Source organism: Crinia signifera, chromosome 3 (genome assembly GCF_055691185.1).
Source record: "Crinia signifera chromosome 3, ASM5569118v1, whole genome shotgun sequence".
Classification (NCBI taxonomy): Eukaryota; Metazoa; Chordata; class Amphibia; order Anura; family Myobatrachidae; genus Crinia; species Crinia signifera.
Window position 1 is genome coordinate 65,164,726 of NC_139219.1, and position 17,955 is coordinate 65,182,680.

A 17,955-nucleotide genomic window follows, 5' to 3' on the forward strand; every position below is an offset into this window, starting at 1 on the left:
TTGAAAGAGGTGGCTGTTTAATTGACCACACTGCCCTTCTCTACAGTATTGTCACTTAGTGCGTGTTCTAGAAACGCGGCTATAAAGTATACAGTATCTATTTTATGCACCTTTTCCTTCAAGGCAGTTATTCTCCAGTCTATTTGTCATTCACTGGAGCAACACAATTGCAATTAACATCTCCTTTCCTATACCGAAACCAGAGCCAACATGTTAGCTGGAAACTAAGACTTCTTAAGGGACTAACCGGTGATACATTAGAACTAGCAAATGCCACAAATTTACAGTAGAGGAGACAATCTTGAACCCCCCCCCCCCCCCCCCCCCCCCCCTGAGAGCAGTGTATCTGCTCTTCCAGTTGCATCCTGTTCACTCTAGAACCCGCTATCTTTGAAAACGCATGCAGTTCCTCTTCCCTGCCTGGGGTGTCACTGTCTGCTGATGTGTTCCTGGCACAGGTCTGGTTTGCATACAAGTGCTGATATACAGACCACACAGTGCTAGAAGCACTGCAGCAGACAGCAACACCCCAGGCAGGGAAGAGGGACTGCATGGGTTTTTAATGATAGCAGGTGCTAGAATGAACACTAGCTCACACCATAAAGAAATTGGCGAAAGATAAGAGGAAAGGTGAAAAGGGACTGCTTAAATTTGGAGAGAGGTAAAGTATTCAAATGCACCCTGTGACAGGAACGTTACGCGGATTTAGTACTTCCACGCCGCCGTTTCAGAAGTCTCCCTTAAAGTGGAATGTATACTTGTATTTTATCAATTGAAGAACTTCTTAGGTTATATTTCAACATTTGTGGAAAGAATTATTTAATCCTATAGAACATGCATTAACTATATAACTGGTTCATATTTTTTCCCCAAACACCACAGGCCGGGAAGAAAAACTGGCAAAACAGGTTTACTGCACTACATATACAGCCGTAAAATGTCCTTAATGCACAGTTGTTGATGCACAGAATGAACCTGGGATAAGAGCACTTTTAGAGCAGATGGCAGAATACACTAGTATTCATTTTATTAGCATTATTGACAATACAAATTTATGATGGCTGAAAGGGCAGAAAAAAAAAATCTGAAACACTTATTCAAAAATAAAAATTGTTCCTAGCCTATTTGGGTTTCATGAAAAAAAAAAAAAAAATATGCATTCAAAGCACTGGCTTGTTTTACTCAGAATCACAGTAATACCTATTCCTAAAAACAGTTCAGTGATTTAGACGAGTACTTAAGGCCAGATTTAATGTCATGGCCACAGAAATGCATTTTTAGTATAAACTATTTAGTCAAATAATTTCAAAGGCTAATTTTCCATCAGTTAATTGTAAACTTGGCTAAAGATTTATAGTGTAGCATTACTGGGAATAGCAATCTGAATGAGGGCACCTTTTAGGAAAACCAGTTAGCGACTGTACTTCGCCTCAATAGCAGAGCACTTATAGTGTTCACTCAACTACACTTTCCATGCACCATACCATGTGTACACAGGAACAAAACAAAAATGCTACCCTAGTAGCAAAAAAAATAAAAAAACCATTGGCAAGGGGTGGATCGGCAAGCAGCTACTATAGGGAGGGAGTGAATCCCTAAAAAGGGTTAAAATATAGAGAAAAGAAAAAAGTAGCACAAAAATACCAAAATTACACTTGTTAAAAACAATGCGAGGCTACTGGCATTTGTAAATGCTGATAAAAAAAAAAAAAAAGTAATCCCTTCCTATTTTTCAAAAAGCTGTCCCGTATGACAGCGAAACACGTAAGGAGTTGGGGGCCCATCATCTTGCACTGCATCATTGCACCTGGACCAGTCGCCGCTGTGGGGACTATTCACAGTCATCTCATTACTAACAAGTGGGACAATGTTCAACCTGCCACCACCTAGGAAGCTACAGTTGCAATGCCATCCTTAAATTGGATCAATTCCCCAGGTGGACGTCATTAGTAACTATACCATCTTTATACAGAGAGGTCAACAGAAACTGCATAATTTACAAGAATCCCCCATATTATAACAGGAAAGAATGACTTCTTTACCAGCATTTACATATGCCAGTCACCTCACAAGTATGATTTTGTTTCAAGTGCACAATGAAATGTTTATCATTTAATTACTTATTGGTATATTAGCGCTACTTTTTTCTGTACACATTTACACCTGCACAGTAACACATATATACCATTTACAATGAAGAGAATTCAATTATACAAATTTCCACCATTTCCATCTAATTCTTTACTCCCATGAAAACTTCAAACAAAAAAACAAAAAAGCATGTGCTGAGTATCTCAAACAAAAAAGTACATGCAGTAAAAGAAACACTAATTCTGCTCAACAGCAGAGAAAACTACCAAAACCTATTACTGTGTCATTAGACTGTTCTGTGATAACGGGTTGACAAGGTCTTGGTCAACCACTATTGGGTCGACAGTGACTAGGTTGACCGCTAAGTATGGTAAACATACACTAGGTCTGGGGTAGCCAACCCTAGTCCTCGAGAGCTACCAACAGTGCATGTTTTGCAGGTCTCCTCACAGAATCACAAATGAGCTAATTAGCTCCATCTGTGTCTTTTAAAATGTGTCAGTGATTAATGAGTGCAGCTGTGCAGCAGCTAGGTTGTCTGGAAAATGTGAATCTGGAAAAAATCAACTGTTGGTAGCTCTTGAGGACTGGAGTTGGCTACCCCAGACCTAGACATTGTCGACACAGGGACCAGATACCCATTATACAAGAAACAGCCACCCACGTGACCGAGCACAGCTAAAAGACTACAAATAGGTGGTTTGTGCACCACTATATTCCTTCAGTTTTCTTGTAGTAATGCTGTAAGGAGGAAGTACCAATATTGTGTACCAATTTTTAACTCTAGGAAATCACAAAAAAAAAAAAAAAAAAAAAAAAAAAAACAATCTCATGCATACTTGTTCAAGACACAAAATGGCTTCTACCCACCATATCATTATGAGATCAGTATTGTCTGTTGACTACAATAGTTTGTAGGGAGTCATTACATTTAGCTATGCTCTAAGAGTATGGAAAGCGGCTCTGTTCCGCTACTGCACAAAACTGCTTGTGTGTACTTTACATATAAACGTTGCTAAACACATGTAAGATTCAGTTTACTGCATGGAAAAGAACTTCCAAACTTACTTTGCAGCAGACTAGCAAAGGGTGGCTGGCTGTGGTTAGAAGATCTGTACGCATTGACAGGATTATAAGATCTTTGTGGTGGGACGTTGCTGTAATATCCCCCTCCTGAACCTCCTCCTCTGCTGTGTGACATGGCATGGCTAGAAATGGAATAGAAGGGTTAAGAAAAAAATAAAATAAAATCAGGCATACAGAAGTCTGCAGATAAACTGTATTCCACAACACTGTCATAACAAGGTATGGCTAAAGGCAATACAGGGGAAGAGACACAGGGGCAGATGTACCAAGCCTCGAAGAGTGATAAAAGCAGAGGAGATTAAGAACTGCAATTTAGCCGACGATTTAAGAGAATGCAACGGAAAACTCATGAAATCGACTTGGAGAAAACGACTCCAATAGTACAAGTTATAGAACCTGAATTCAATCCTGGCTCATCTCTCCAATAGTCAGAAAAACCGGCCAGGACCTAATTAATACCGGCAGTTTGTGGCCCCTCCAGATTCTGCTCCCGAACCAGCAAAATCTGCATTGGTGGAAACGGCCGCTTAATTTATGAATTTGTGGCCTTTTCTGTTTTAAAACGTGGATTTGACAATCTGCGTCTATTCTAACTTTTGGAAAATATTTCATTTCTTTATTTATTTATTTTTTTAAGTAGAAATTTTTTTTTTTATAGGTCGAATGTGAATTTCATCTATTATAAGTGAAATCTGCAGATATTTCTGACTTTAGGAAATATCGGTAGGGATTGAATATCTCCCTTAAGGAGTGTAGTGTCTCTTGCATTATCGGTGTACTCATAATGTCATACAGGTTATAGAACATCAAAATAAACCAGTCAGTCAGTCATGGTCAGATTGGGATCGGATTATGATCATTGTTCCAACTGGAACCTGTGCAAGAGTGCACTGCCAATGACAGCACAGATTAGGCCACGCATGAGTTATAGAGTACACACGGTGAGGTAGGTACTATTTTTCTATTCGATTTTTCTTCTAGAAGCAAAATCAAACAGAAAATTGAATCGAAAGTCGAATGGTTTTTCGACATTCGACGCAGATACGATCCCAATGTGCTCTTAACGTTTAGTGTAGATCAAATAGAAAAGTAGTCTTGTCAGGCAAGACTATATAGTACAGATCTGTACTATATAGTCAAATCAAATGCATTTTGCGTATAATTCGATTCAGATCAATTGATTCAGATCAAATCACAAGCAAAAATCGCACCATGTGTATCCACTATTAGTATGCAGTTTGGCCTGACACGCATGTATATACGGTTTGTTAAAATAAAAAAATGGACTGCTGCCAGGTCTATAAAAATCACAGCTAGGTCACCTTAGTCTAGAACCTGGGAGACGGAAGCAAAACTACTTACCCTAAAGTTCTAAAAGCAGACTGATCCAAGTGAACAGCTTTCCTGTTTTGGTTAAAGCCAGTATGTGGCCTCCATGGCCTGCCATTGTTATTTGTTCTCTCCCAATCTCCAGGTTTTAATGTTATAGCTGGTTTTCTAATGTGCGGGGGGAAAAAAAATTAAATACAAAATAGCAATTCTTCTACTTCTATTGTTCCATGAGAAAAACAGTTACTTACTTGGCGCCTTGTAAAACCACAGCTTTGAAAACATAACCTTCTGCAAATTGCGGGTCTTTAAATTTGATGCTAAAAAAAAAAAATTTTATATTACACCTCAGATAAAGGTGACAAGATTGGACTTTTGTACACAGAAAGCATGAGCAATATGTTCTGTAATCTACGTACCTAATAGCAAAATTCTGAGACAAATCTCGCAACATAGGGACTGGAGACTCCACAACCCTAAAATGGCAAAACAAAAAATAAATAAAAAACGATACATACGGAACAAATATGACATCCAACCTCATCAGGTTAATCATGCATTACAGGATTTGCAGTGGTAAAGTTTGGATATATGATATTGTAACCGCGCTATCTGACCCCACTACTTGTCATATCCCCTGAAAAAGACCCTGTTTACAGAATGCCCGTAATTAAGTATAACTGATGCTGCTTTCCCACTGCAGACCCGTTTTAAGTTACAGGTAATCTTAAACTGTATTTAGCATTCCCACTGCAGCAGATTACAGTTTTAAATGCCATTTAAGTACCATTCCCATTGCAGGTAAAACGTTTTAGCTCTTCAAAACGTTTTTACAGAATTGGTGTGCAGTGGTGCTAGTAATATATACATTGCTGGCCTGTGCCAGCAATGTATATATTACTGGCTGATAAATAATCATTGGTGTGCAGTGGTGCTAGTAATATATACATTGCTGGCCTGTGTCAGCAATGTATATATTACTGGCTGATAATTAATCATTGGTGTGCAGTGGTACCAATTATATATACATTGCTGGCCTGTGCCAGCAATGTATATATTACTGGCTGATAAATAATCTCCGTGTTCAGCAGGTCTCCGTGTTCAGCAGGCGGGAAGGCGGGGCAAGCAGGCCGGGAGGGGGAGCAGGACTGCCGGGCGGTGAGTGACAGCGGGACGGCGCCGGTGAGCAGCGGTGAGTATATGACGCTGCGGGCGGGGAGGGGGGTGACAAGGGAGGGAGCAGACAGCTGGACTGAAAGCCGTGCATATTTCAGCCCGGCTGCTGTATACACATTCAGCGAGGATGGCTCAAATATGAGCCATCCTCGCTGCATCTGCTGGTAAAACCGTTTAAGATTCATTCCCATTGCCTCTTAAACGGTAGATCACCGGCTAAAACCCTGCTTGGAAAACAGGTTGAAATACCGTTTAACTTTAAACGGTATTTCAACTCTGGCGCTTTCCCACTGCAGCCTTAAACGGTATTTTGCCCTCAAAAATCGGCAATATACCGTTTTAAGGCTGCAGTGGGAAAGGGGCATGAAAGGCATTATGGAATGAAAACTGAAGACATTGGAGATTTTTAGCTGATCTGCAGTTCCGACAGAAGCCCCTGCGTCCATGTTTCTATTGGTGCTGCAAAGCAGTTCGGAATAAGTCGGTTTCCAAAGCATAGTATATCTGAGTTCGACCACCTCAGCAGCTAATGCTATCTGAAGATGGCAGCGTTTCCCAACCTTGGGTCTGAAGGCACACTTAGGGCCCGATTCATGTTGGTTTGCAAAGCACATTTGGTTTGCTAATTGACAAAACCACGTGCACTGCAGGTGTGGCAAATGTAACGTACAGAGTGCCCAGCGTGTATGGACAGCGACGATAGTGTTCATCACTGCGGGGAAAGCCGCTCAGTGCATATACACTGAGCAGCTTTCCCCCTGCCTGGCGCCGACGGCGTTGCATAGTGGAGCGCTATGCAAAGCCCTCCCTGAAAGCCGCTCATCTGCTGGTATAACCAGCAGATGAACTGCTTTCCCGGCGATGTTGTGGGAGCGCGCAGCAGCGCTCACCGCTCATCACAGGGCAGCTTTGAGCGACTTTCAGCTCATGGGCCTTTAGATGTGAGGAATTGATGTGGTCATTCAAAAATGTCCAGAAGAGTCTTTCCCCCAGAACCCTTCCTGACAATTACTGCTGTACATGGACGGTCAGTGTAACGCGCATGTACAACAACGTGCTAATCTGTCAGAGCCAACATCTCAGGTACGCCCTCTGTCCAAACTATGGTCCTCCAGCTTTTGTGAAACTACAAGTCCCATCAGGCCTTGCCACAGTTTTGCTATTAAGGAATGCTAAAACTATGGCAAGGCATGCTGGGATGTGTAGTTTCAAAACAGCTGGAGGGCCATAGTTTGGACATGCCTTTTTTTATATATTCAGCCGATCGTTCATTTTTTACAGCGTCAAATTGAGGGCAAGTGAATGAAGGTGTTAAGTGTTGATATAAACATTTACAGATAGGGAAAGTACTACAGCTTAACAAATGCGCTGCAGAGGAGCTCCCTACATGCAGATACCACAGATAACCTGGCAAAAATCGATACCAGATCATCTGCGTTCAACCTGTAGCTGGCATGACGGAATTTGGCCAATATTGGTTGCACTAGAAAATCTCATTTAGATAACTAGTTTAAAACTCTGGCAAGAAAAATGTAATTATGACTAAGACCATGCACAGATGCCTACAACGTGACCATTGTGGAATAAGTGGCATTTTACGAAGAAACAGACACTAATTATTCTTACTGGTTTGGTAGAACTGCTCCTTCATCAGTTTCAAGTAGTCCTTGAATCCCGTGGCACAGCTCTGGTGGTATATCAGTAGGCTATGGAAAGCGGTAAATAGCAATAATGTAATTGAAACACCGGGGCCTAAAGTTACCCTTATAAGGGATCTGTAATTGTTTCTTCCATTGAGAAAGGTCTTTACCTAAAGCTTCATGCGCTCTCAGACAGTAGTTCTGTAGGGCTGCCGTGGAAGAGACCAGCAACCGTTACCCAACAGACCTGTACAAGATCACTGTAGCAGCCAGTACACACAGTCTATTGGGAAAGAATGGCAGCAGACTGGTGTCCAGATGCACAAAGCTTCAAAAGTGATCAAATAGAGTGAACAACCAATCAGCTCCTGCCTGACATTGCAGGTAGGAGCTGATTGGCTGTTTATCACTCCATTTGATCACTTTTGAAGCTTAGGGCATCTCGCCCTGGGTGTCTAAGGACCAGCACAAGCTTAAGTAAACCCACCATAAGGCAGTAGGGTCGGGGGCCGCACTGAACCCTATAACAAATGCGGCAGCTATATACAAAAGCTTATACAGTGCACAAAATCAGATGCAGCTTTCCAGGACCTATTGCTGTTCAGCAGCAAAAGATTGGGTGTGCATCAAGACTAATGCTATGCCCCCTACACATGGGGAGACTTTTCTGTAATCTAGGTTAGTACAGATTTCTCCGAACACAACGCTATACACCAGCGATATGTGCCCACCTGATGTTTGCCTATGAGCAATTGCTAGGCAATCTCAGATATTTCGTCCACTAAATATCTAAGCCAGCGATGGCACATCGCCATAGTTATGGGCTGTACACACTACGTGATCAGTGATTAATTTCTAAGCAATTTAGTCAAATGTAGTCAGCCCACTTAGAAAATAGGCAAACATTGCTACATGTGTAGGGGGCATTGGCAACATTAAGGGATCTTCCAAAAAATGGCAGGAAACATGCAGTCTAGACGAATATTGTCAACTAGCCAAAGGTCAAAACAATACATTGCTTCAAAATCAGACAATTATATTTTATTAAATAAAACATCTTCACCACTAGCTAGTGTCATATCTAACTTTTTGGAGTGTCTTAAATCATTGCACCTCTTAAAAAGGCAAATTCTCATGATAAAAATAATAAATCAATAAAACATAAAACCATTCATATGGAAACGTTCAACTCCAAAGTGTAAAGCGGACACTTACACCCAAATCCTGGATCCGACCTGACATTTGGAACAGGGATCCAAGCCAGGTTGGATCCGGGATTTGCACAGTTGCACAGTGGCTACCCGCAGTGTAAACTGAGGCAGTGCCAGGACCGGTGATCGTCAAACTGGACTGACCTGGCGTACCCATCTACACTGCCCTCTACCCAGGTCTTGCCCGTGTTCTAACCTGGTCAGGACCTGGGTAGAAGTCCCGTGTAAAGGGGCACTGGTTGTTGACCCCTTTTCCAATGCCGCTGACCCCGGTACACAAGGAAAAAACCCGGGTTTTTGTGGCGTGTAAAAGTGGTATAAGATGCAGGTCAGTTTTCCATAAACGGTAATGAAGCGGACATACCTCTTTAGTACTGGACTTGTAAAGCTCATGTATGAATTCATTTAGGGGATGGTTCTTCCCAACAAACAGATGATCACCTCCAAGACTATTTCTTCTCACTGACACAAAGAAGAAGAAACAGCACTTACCACAAATGACCGAGTGTTGAACAACCAGTGTTATTTATTTTGCAAAAGCTGCCATTAAGTTCATTAACGTATCATCCAAACACAAGCCGATTCATTCCTGCATGTGATTTCTGCTTTCATAAAGCAATTTAAAATAAAAAAAAACTTAATTATGCTGCCAAAATGCCCACTCTAATTGTTTGGCGTTTGCCGTTTATATAGATACTCAGAAAAAGGCTTTCCTGTGAAAACAGATCATTTGAGTCACACAAGAAACCTGCAAATGAGAGTTTAATTAACAAGTTTTAATGCAAGGTGGTTCTATTCTGCTTTGCATCTGTCAAGGCTCCATTCTGTGTATCAAGGATCATTCAATTTACTGCAATTAAATCATCTATGAAGCGAAAGGTTACAGATTTTTTTTTAGAGACAAATCAATAGCAGTCATCCATTATATATTTTGTTCATTTGCAGCCAAGCAGAGCATGAAAGACAAGTACGCTAATGCTAAAAACCTAAGTGATTAGACAGACAACACAGCCGAATATCATCACTTTACTTTCATCAGGAGTGAGGTCAGGGTAAACCTCTTCCAAAGCCGCTCTTAGTCGGCGCTCATCAACAAACGGCAACAGAGCAACACCTGTAGGGGAGAGGAAGCAATCAATTAGCTAGAGAAGGCGAGGAGAGAACGCAAGGAGACTGATAAGGTGGAAACAATGCAGGCCAACTTCACAAAGTCTAAAGAGGGAAGTGGTAACTTTCTACAATTACGTTCTTACCGGGCATTCACAAAGACCTGAACTAATGTTAATGAGTGCCTTTATAGATGGAGTGTAGACAAAAGTAGATATAAAAATAAGTAAAAAAAATACCAGGAATAAAGTCATTGAGTGGTATTCAATCCAGGCCGAAATTTTCGCAAGGCAGTAAAACAGCAGTTTTTCAGTATTCAATAATGGGCATTTTGCCAGTTTTTGCCAATGCCTTTTCACTTTTTCGAGGGGGGGGGGTTTACGCCCGAAATGGCATAGAATTCCCTGAAACCACATGAATTTGCAGCAATATCGTCGATACCTGCGGTTTTTGCCAAGGCGAAAAAATCAGCACTGAGATTGAATAGGCCAATCGAATTCGCCCAAAAAAAGGCGAAAACTGACCAAAATTTTGTCCAGAATTGAATACCCCCCCATTGTCTGCAAATAATGAGATCATAATTCAGAGGGGGGTTGGAGACATGCATGTATAAAAGCAGTTGTGCCTTCATGCAGTCTTTTCATGTAATTCACAGGTTTCAATTTGAAACCATACATTGATTTTACCAAGTGATCTTCACGCGCAGGTGGTATTTTATCACCTTCATTGACCGTTTTATCACTGAAACATTCCAAGGGATTCATTTGACAAACCACATTATTGGGAAGAATTACTAAGGAGTGGCATGTCCAAGCCACCGAAGGCTTTGAAAGGACTGCTGAGTAAGCCTGATTAGCTTTCATTTCTGCTTTGATTACAGTTGGCGTACCGAAGCGATCATAGTAAATTTCCCCCCTAGGACCCAGAAATAAGCGGATACATATTTTACATCTAATCTTCAATTCATTGTGTAATAAGTCTAGGAGTAAATTATTTATAGCGGAACACAAATGTGTTATTCGGTTTGTTGCCTTTACCTTGCCAAGCATATTTTTTTCCATTTAAATCAATAGCAAAATCATCAGGGTAGAAGTCAATTATGCTAGAGTCCTGAAAAAAAATAAAAAACATATATTTGAAGTATGGACAAATTGCTGCATGTTAAACCCTCTACAACACAAAGTAAGAAAAGTAAATAAACTATTGGGGGGGAAAAAAAAAAAGAGAAGAAGAAGAAACAGCAACTCACCGTGTCACTCATGAGTTTCCTCCATGTGCAAGGTAGAAAGTTGCCACTAGCAGCAGGGAACACACTCATCAGCTGTTCTAGTGGTTTAAACTGCAAGGGCAAAATATTGGTGTTAGCATTCAATATTGTGTACTAGTCCACTGAAACCAACTTGGAAAAAAAATAAAAAAAAACACACACACACACACACACACACACACAACACCGAAGAATTAGGGCTTTGTAAATTACAAAAAAAAAAAAAATGCAACTGAATGAACCTAAAACAATCTCTTTTTTGGTCACTTACTGGTTTGGTGTTTGTTTCAAATTCGGAAAAGAGCTCTGTAATATTTTCGAAGTCAGAAGCAAAGGGAGCATAGTGAAACGGGAAGAACCATTTCCAAGAAGCACACCCCTGTACAAAACAGGAAATACAATTTTCAGATGGAGACAGCACCTTACAATTCATTGTTCAGTCAACACTTATTTATATAACGCACACACATTGCGCAGGGCTTTTCACATCGGCACCTGCCCCTATGGAGCTTATAATCTAGAGATTTTCTGCAACAGACACATGTGACCAAGGTTAATTTGGTCAGAAGCCAACTTCCCAGTAGGTTTTAAAATTTTGAGTAAACCCACCCAAACAGGTGGAGAACAAACTCCATACCAACAGGTGTTTGAAGGTAACTGAACGCATGGTGCTATAGCACATTTTATGCACTACAGGCACTGAGGGTCCATTTTGAAAAATGAGCGGGTCCTGCAGGAATTCTATGATCTGTGTGAACCGTGGCTAAAAACAATCCAGCAGTGTTATGCAGGCCACACACGCACCGGTGCGATGCTGTACAATGGGGTGCGCGCTCCCGCGGCACCTCATCGCACAGTACAAAAAGTATGTGCTGCACATACTTTTTTGAACCAGCTTTTTCTAGCACAGCATCGCATGAACATCGTATGCACAAGGCATACGATGCGATGCTGTGTGTGCTAGTTAAGCCCACAACGCACGCTGGAATCGGTGCGTGTGTGGGCTGCATTACTCAGCCAATCAGTGCATAAGGCCTCCTACACTCCCTGCCCACCAGCATATCTTGCCATTTGATTTCATTTCTCCCTCACAAAAGGCTCTGCACACCTTTCCTGCTAGCCACACTGACTCGTGGCTGCAGCCTTGTTGCCCCCATCATATATCAGTGGTGATGTGCCCCTCTAACCAGGCAAGGGTGATACTCACACATTGTGAGTTCTATCCTGTAGACTACCTCAGACAGCAGGCTTGCTGCATGCAGGAGCCCATGGAGGACACTATCCAGGCCAGGAGGGACCTGGATGCCTACAACCAATTGTCAAGGGAAGCTGGGGCTGCAGCTCACCACGCAGCCTTTAGGATGTGACAACCGTTACCTACATGTAAGCAAACTTGCTTGAGCCTACAATTTACTCACCACATATAACTACTCAATAGCAGACCTTGGTTTGTACATTTGCTCTATACTGGGAAATATTAGAGGGTACTCTTTACCTAGAACGGCGCCCGCGATTGGAATCACGGGCGTCGGGGGTAAAAAATCGCGGTCATCGCGGGTACATAAAAATCGGGTGCCCACGATGACCGCGATTTTCCCATAGGGAACAATGTTAAAAAGGCTGATTGACCGCGATTTTAATGTAAAATGCCTCAATGCCCGCGATTTGGACATAGGAATCAATGTTAAATGGGCTACAGAGCCCAAATAGGCACAATTAACCCTTAAATGTCCCCCCAATTTTTTAACGCCACCCCACGATCCACGTCAACCCGAAGCGTGGCGAGCGCAGCGAGCCCGCGAGGGGCGGCGGTACGCATCCTCCGACCTTTTCATGCCCTACTATCCACGTCGGCGTGGAGTTGAGAATAGAATAGTGTGGCGAGCGCAGCGAGCCACCGAGGCCCGAAGCGTGGCGAGCGCAGCGAGGGGACGCGGATACCTTCACAGGTAAACGCGTCCCTTCGCGGACTTCACAGGTGTCCGCGTCGCCACGGACACCTGTGAAGCCCGCGAGGGGACGCGTATAACTGTGAAGGTATCCGCGGGGCTCGCCACACTATTCTATTCTCAACTCCACGCCGACGTGGATAGTAGGGCATGAAAAGGTCGGAGGATGCGTACCGCCGCCGCTCGCCACGCTTCGGGTTGACGTGGATCGTGGGGTGGCGTTAAAAAATTGGGGGGACATTTAAGGGTTAATTGTGCCTATTTGGGCTCTGTAGCCCATTTAACATTGATTACTATGTCCAAATCGCGGCCATTGAAGCATTGAATGTAAAATCGCGGTCACCACTAAATTTAACATTGACCCCTATGGGAAATCGCGGTGATCGCGGCCATCGCGTCGCGCCCGATAATGTACTGCCCGCGATCACCGCGATGGGCGCCCTTCTAGGTAAAGAGTACCTATTAGAGTTGTCAGACAGGCAGGAGATTCTGAAAAGCTTTTCATCAGTTTCCAAGTAACTTCACAGTATGGCACAGTAGCATGGATATTTACTTTGACAGTAAATATTGAATGACATATTTAACGTTTTTCCCCTCTATTCATTATGAATGACTATTTTTTAGAAGGCGCCACAAGTGTTTTGCAGCACCGTACAAAGGAAAATATTAAATCGGCTTCTGACCAATCACGTCACAGCATGCAGCATGTACCTGGTAGTAGTATCGCAGGACCCAGCAGAGACCTTCAACATACGACTTAACCACTTTGCGGCGAAACTTCTCATCAGAGGTATCGACATCAAATTTGTTTTTGTAGTAACGCTGCTTCCATCCATCTTCCCACAATCTGCAGAGGAAACCAGAGCATCCACAATTAATACCCAATTTAATATTGCCAGTTTATAACTCAGATGGTTAAAAAAAATAAATAAAAAAAAGGGTATATATTCTTCTAGACGGTAAATCAGTAAGCAGTGGGGCTAATTTAGGAGGATTGGATTCCTGCATTTGTTGTTGTACACAAAAGGCATGCAGAGCTTCTTCATACACTAATCATTGTACGAGAGCTACTTACTACAAGAGTTTGTACAATGTCTTGTGCACGCATTGCATCACTGCAGCGGAATGCATCTGGACAGTTAGACTGTTTTATGGCGTTTCACCAATCTCATCATATGAGAAGAAGTCAACAATATGCCAAGATTCAAACACAATGGGTGACCAACCATTACACACTAATCATGCAAAAGCCTAAACTACAACATAACAGCTGAGTTCTTAACAGATTCTAGCGGAAACGTAACGCGCATACACATCTCAGCGAGTCACAACAAAGTGCTATAGACCCTAGCTAAAAGAGAAGGCTTTGGGAAGATACTGCATAGCGAAAGCAAAAACTCTGGCACTGGGACTGTCTAAGCTCTTTATTGCACATGCACCATCTTCACGAACAGCACTGGGAAGATGGCAGCAGCTAAAGAGGGGGACCTACTTCCCAGATTAAACTAGGTAAAATGCCTACCCCATTCTCACCAACCCCGCCCCTTCCTCTTTGTTCTAATTGGCACCCCCCAGTGGAGCGGCCAAGCTCTTTACCTAGGGGGCATGGTCACACCACCTTAGGCCACGCCCACATGCAGTACTGGTGCTCAGCGCTGCCATCTACGGCCCTGGCTGTACATCAAAGCCACAACAGCCATTAGCAATGCATAGGCTGAATGACACACCAAAGAGAAGCTGGCCTTTACTGAATCCCAAACCAAAATTATGTCACACAGCGGCCATGGTTATTCCAAAATACATAATGCTGTAAATAGCTTGAAAAATGTTACATCTCCAACATTGACTGTTATGAAGCATTTTGGTGCTAATGTATTCATACATTTACTTTGTCACATCAAAGGGAAAACAAATGTAAAAAAATAAAAAAGTCCAAGTATAACTAAAATGTCCACAGAAATTGTGTACTAGGCGTTAATGAGACACCTGCACAATTATATATTTTTGAAGTACGATTTTACACACTACAGATCAAAGTAGCACAATTGGAATGCAAAACAGATGCCCCATTGAAATCAGTTAATGTGACACACTTGAAGCAACCAAGTTTAAGGGTTAAATATTCATCAGGAAGACACTGGTATTCAGATCACATAATCAAATCAAAATCATTTAATGTCTAACCAATGCAGTGCATGGTCTCAAAGGAAAGAGTGGCTTAAAGAAAGCAAGCCAGCGTGCATACTAATGCAGATACTTGGATTTAACAGCTTTAGCTTGTGCATCTCGCTGGAATTTGCTGAATATTGTTACCCTTCATAAAAAGATCATAGAAAATTATCCAAAGGCACTGCCGCCATAAGCTAAATGGCATTCATTAGGCTCTACCCAAATGCAGCAATTTGCTGACAAAGTGCTGCAGACACAAATGGCTTCACCTGATATTATCTTCTGGCTCGGGCTCGCTGTCACTGTCATTGGCTTTCCTTTTTGTTCCTGACTGGCCATCCTGAGAATTCTAAAGAAAGACGGATTAATACCATAATAAACGAAACAAACAAAATCTCATGCGATCAAAGACTATCTTGGATAGAAAACTGCAGGATAAGATTCTTTTTACATTTCAGCTGAGAATTAAAGAACCAACCTACCCGAGCATATCCAACATCCCGTTCACTATAGACACCACAGTTACTAATGACCGCTGATCATCTCCAGCACAATTCCCACACCGATCTGCAGCTCTGTTTGGCCCACTGCATGGGCATCTCTTTAACCATACACTACCCACTGTCATCGAATGACATGTGTTGCACATTCAGTTTGGTCACCATTTTGCCTGAGCCCAGACCAATAGAAACTGATCAACATAAAACAACTTTCAACTAGAAACTGGAAAACCACCACTATTAATACTCTTGGTAAATAACACATTGGACTGACTAACCTAAAATAAATGGGTACTCTATACATAGAGTATTTGCAGTGGACATTTTGGCGTCACCGAAAACACACACACACACACACACACACACACACACACACACCTAGCGAGAAATAAAAAAAAAAAAAAAAATCTAGGTCATTGTAACAATCCCCTCCCATCTTTCACAACAGCCACATAGCAATACCCAGGACTTCCTGTTTGGATAGTCCAAAAGTAATCATTCAACTCTCATCAAAAGGTTTTATTTATTGAAAACAGTTTAAAAGCTTGTTCTGATCTTCAGAGCAGCATTTAAAATCTTTCAACATAATAATCCATAAGGGATTTTTTATATATACAGCAGAGACCTGAAGAATGAGATCTGTTACTTACAGAATTCTGCATTCTCATTTCATAGGCGGCCTGTCGCGGGTTGCTGATTGAGTCTGGGACAGACATGTTTCCACGTCCTAATGCCCGAGGTGCAAACTGCCCAGTGGGAACAAAAGCTGGATTGTGTTCTCTCTAACAAGAAAGAATCAGCAAACAAATAGTCCAGAAAGTCTCAAAAAAAACATACCCCAGTATTTCCCAAATGCCCTTATAAGAAACCAAAGCGCTCACCTTCATCCGCTTTTTCTTCTCTTTTAGCCTTCGTTTAAAGCCCTCCTTTTAAGGGGGGAAAAGAAAAACAAAAAACGCATTAAGTTTTTACTTATTAAGAATATACAGCAAGGGATAAACAGATTGGAATAGCCAAGAAACACCAGCGTTTTCACAAACTGTAACCTACATCATCTTCCTTCCTTTTCTTGAAAATGCTATCTTCAACTTCTCCGACTGCAAGCATGATCATCTGCACTCTTTCCAGGTTCACAAACCCGCTCTCTGTGAGATAGCCCTGTAATAGAAGAAAAGGCAACCATCGGAACAAGCCTCAGAGCTGCCAACAGCAAAAAAAAAACCACACACACTAAGCAATATTTTATATCAATATAGCTCGTTCTGCCCCTTGAGAGCTATATAGTTTTAGATAATGCTTAGTGTGTATGCTCAATATAGTCAACAAGGCGCGCTCCCATGGAACAACATCCTAAATTGCCATTTAAATAAGGACTTCAATGTAAGCATTTGGGTTCTTAAACTATAAAACACGCCGGTCAGACAGGGAAACACCATGCGGCGGAAAGGCCACCTCCCAGGAACGACCAAATGCCGCCCCACTAAAGCCACGCCTCCCCATCAACTGAACTCCCGTACTAGCATGCGAGTGGATGTGTACGCTTATACATCCACTCGCACGCAAGGAGAAGAAATCATTCGATGGTCGCCCACCAGCGAATGATTTCTCTAGCATTCGCCTTGAAAAGTCTATACTTTCTTTTCCAGATGCCCTCTATCTGGCGCATTAAGGGCAGGCGCTGACCTCATGTCACATCAGCCGACTGCATTGGCATGCATGCGTTTGCAGGGGTACACCCAGAGGTTTTTTTTGTGAGCATGCCCACAAAACTCTGGGTGGTCCCCTGCGTCCGCTCCTTCCCACCCACCAGATAGCAAACAGCTCAGTTACTGAAATTCGCCGAAGGAGTTTTCTCCCGGGTTTGTGCATGCGCAAACCGGCACAATCGAGACCAGGTGCGAAATCGGACCCGTGCGAGCAGGTCTGAACCGCCCCCTTCGTTGGTTACTTCTATAATGGTCTTTTGCTGGTGCATTTCATTAGAATTAGTTTTTTGACCAAGCCACAATGGTGGTCAGACTTCTATGGTCCTGGAGCAGTGACTTCCGAACTGCATAAATACACTGCCTCACAACATGGCAGCAGCACTCACACAGCCTAGGCGTGTAATAGCCTGGAATACTCCAACAGAATCAGTGGCCACAAGTCGGTGGTGCCGCTGTTAACTTATAGAAACAATTTGATCTCTTGCCTTGGGAAGGCCGGCTGTATACATCATATAGGTTAAATCAATGTTTTAGGTGTAACACGTCGAGGAAGGGAAACCAAGCCATAAAACAGGTACTCACCCCAGTCTTTTGCACAACAGTCTTGTAAATGTTTACAAGCCGGTCAATAGCACCCTCCCTGTGGTAAAAAAACCAAACACAAATTAGAACGCCAGTTGCTAGGTTTCTACAATCCAAAATATCAGGTAACAATAAAAGTAGG

The 17,955-nt window shown here is 42.4% G+C and overlaps 1 protein-coding gene across 1 annotated transcript in view; it reads right to left on the reverse strand.

The window, feature by feature from the left end:
- XRN2 (5'-3' exoribonuclease 2) overlaps nucleotides 1-17,955 on the reverse strand; it is a 48,089-nt gene that overhangs the window by 10,150 nt on the left and 19,984 nt on the right. The window contains exons 12-27 of the mRNA XM_083175918.1: nucleotides 17,814-17,871; nucleotides 16,576-16,683; nucleotides 16,407-16,451; nucleotides 16,176-16,307; nucleotides 15,295-15,374; nucleotides 13,568-13,703; nucleotides 11,179-11,286; nucleotides 10,890-10,979; nucleotides 10,678-10,750; nucleotides 9,564-9,647; nucleotides 8,898-8,995; nucleotides 7,309-7,388; nucleotides 4,926-4,982; nucleotides 4,758-4,826; nucleotides 4,540-4,674; nucleotides 3,160-3,299 (exon numbers count right to left, since the gene is read on the reverse strand). Coding sequence (XP_083032044.1) covers nucleotides 3,160-3,299; nucleotides 4,540-4,674; nucleotides 4,758-4,826; nucleotides 4,926-4,982; nucleotides 7,309-7,388; nucleotides 8,898-8,995; nucleotides 9,564-9,647; nucleotides 10,678-10,750; nucleotides 10,890-10,979; nucleotides 11,179-11,286; nucleotides 13,568-13,703; nucleotides 15,295-15,374; nucleotides 16,176-16,307; nucleotides 16,407-16,451; nucleotides 16,576-16,683; nucleotides 17,814-17,871 — 1,493 coding nt within the window. The remainder of the gene's footprint in view (nucleotides 1-3,159; nucleotides 3,300-4,539; nucleotides 4,675-4,757; nucleotides 4,827-4,925; nucleotides 4,983-7,308; nucleotides 7,389-8,897; nucleotides 8,996-9,563; nucleotides 9,648-10,677; nucleotides 10,751-10,889; nucleotides 10,980-11,178; nucleotides 11,287-13,567; nucleotides 13,704-15,294; nucleotides 15,375-16,175; nucleotides 16,308-16,406; nucleotides 16,452-16,575; nucleotides 16,684-17,813; nucleotides 17,872-17,955) is intronic.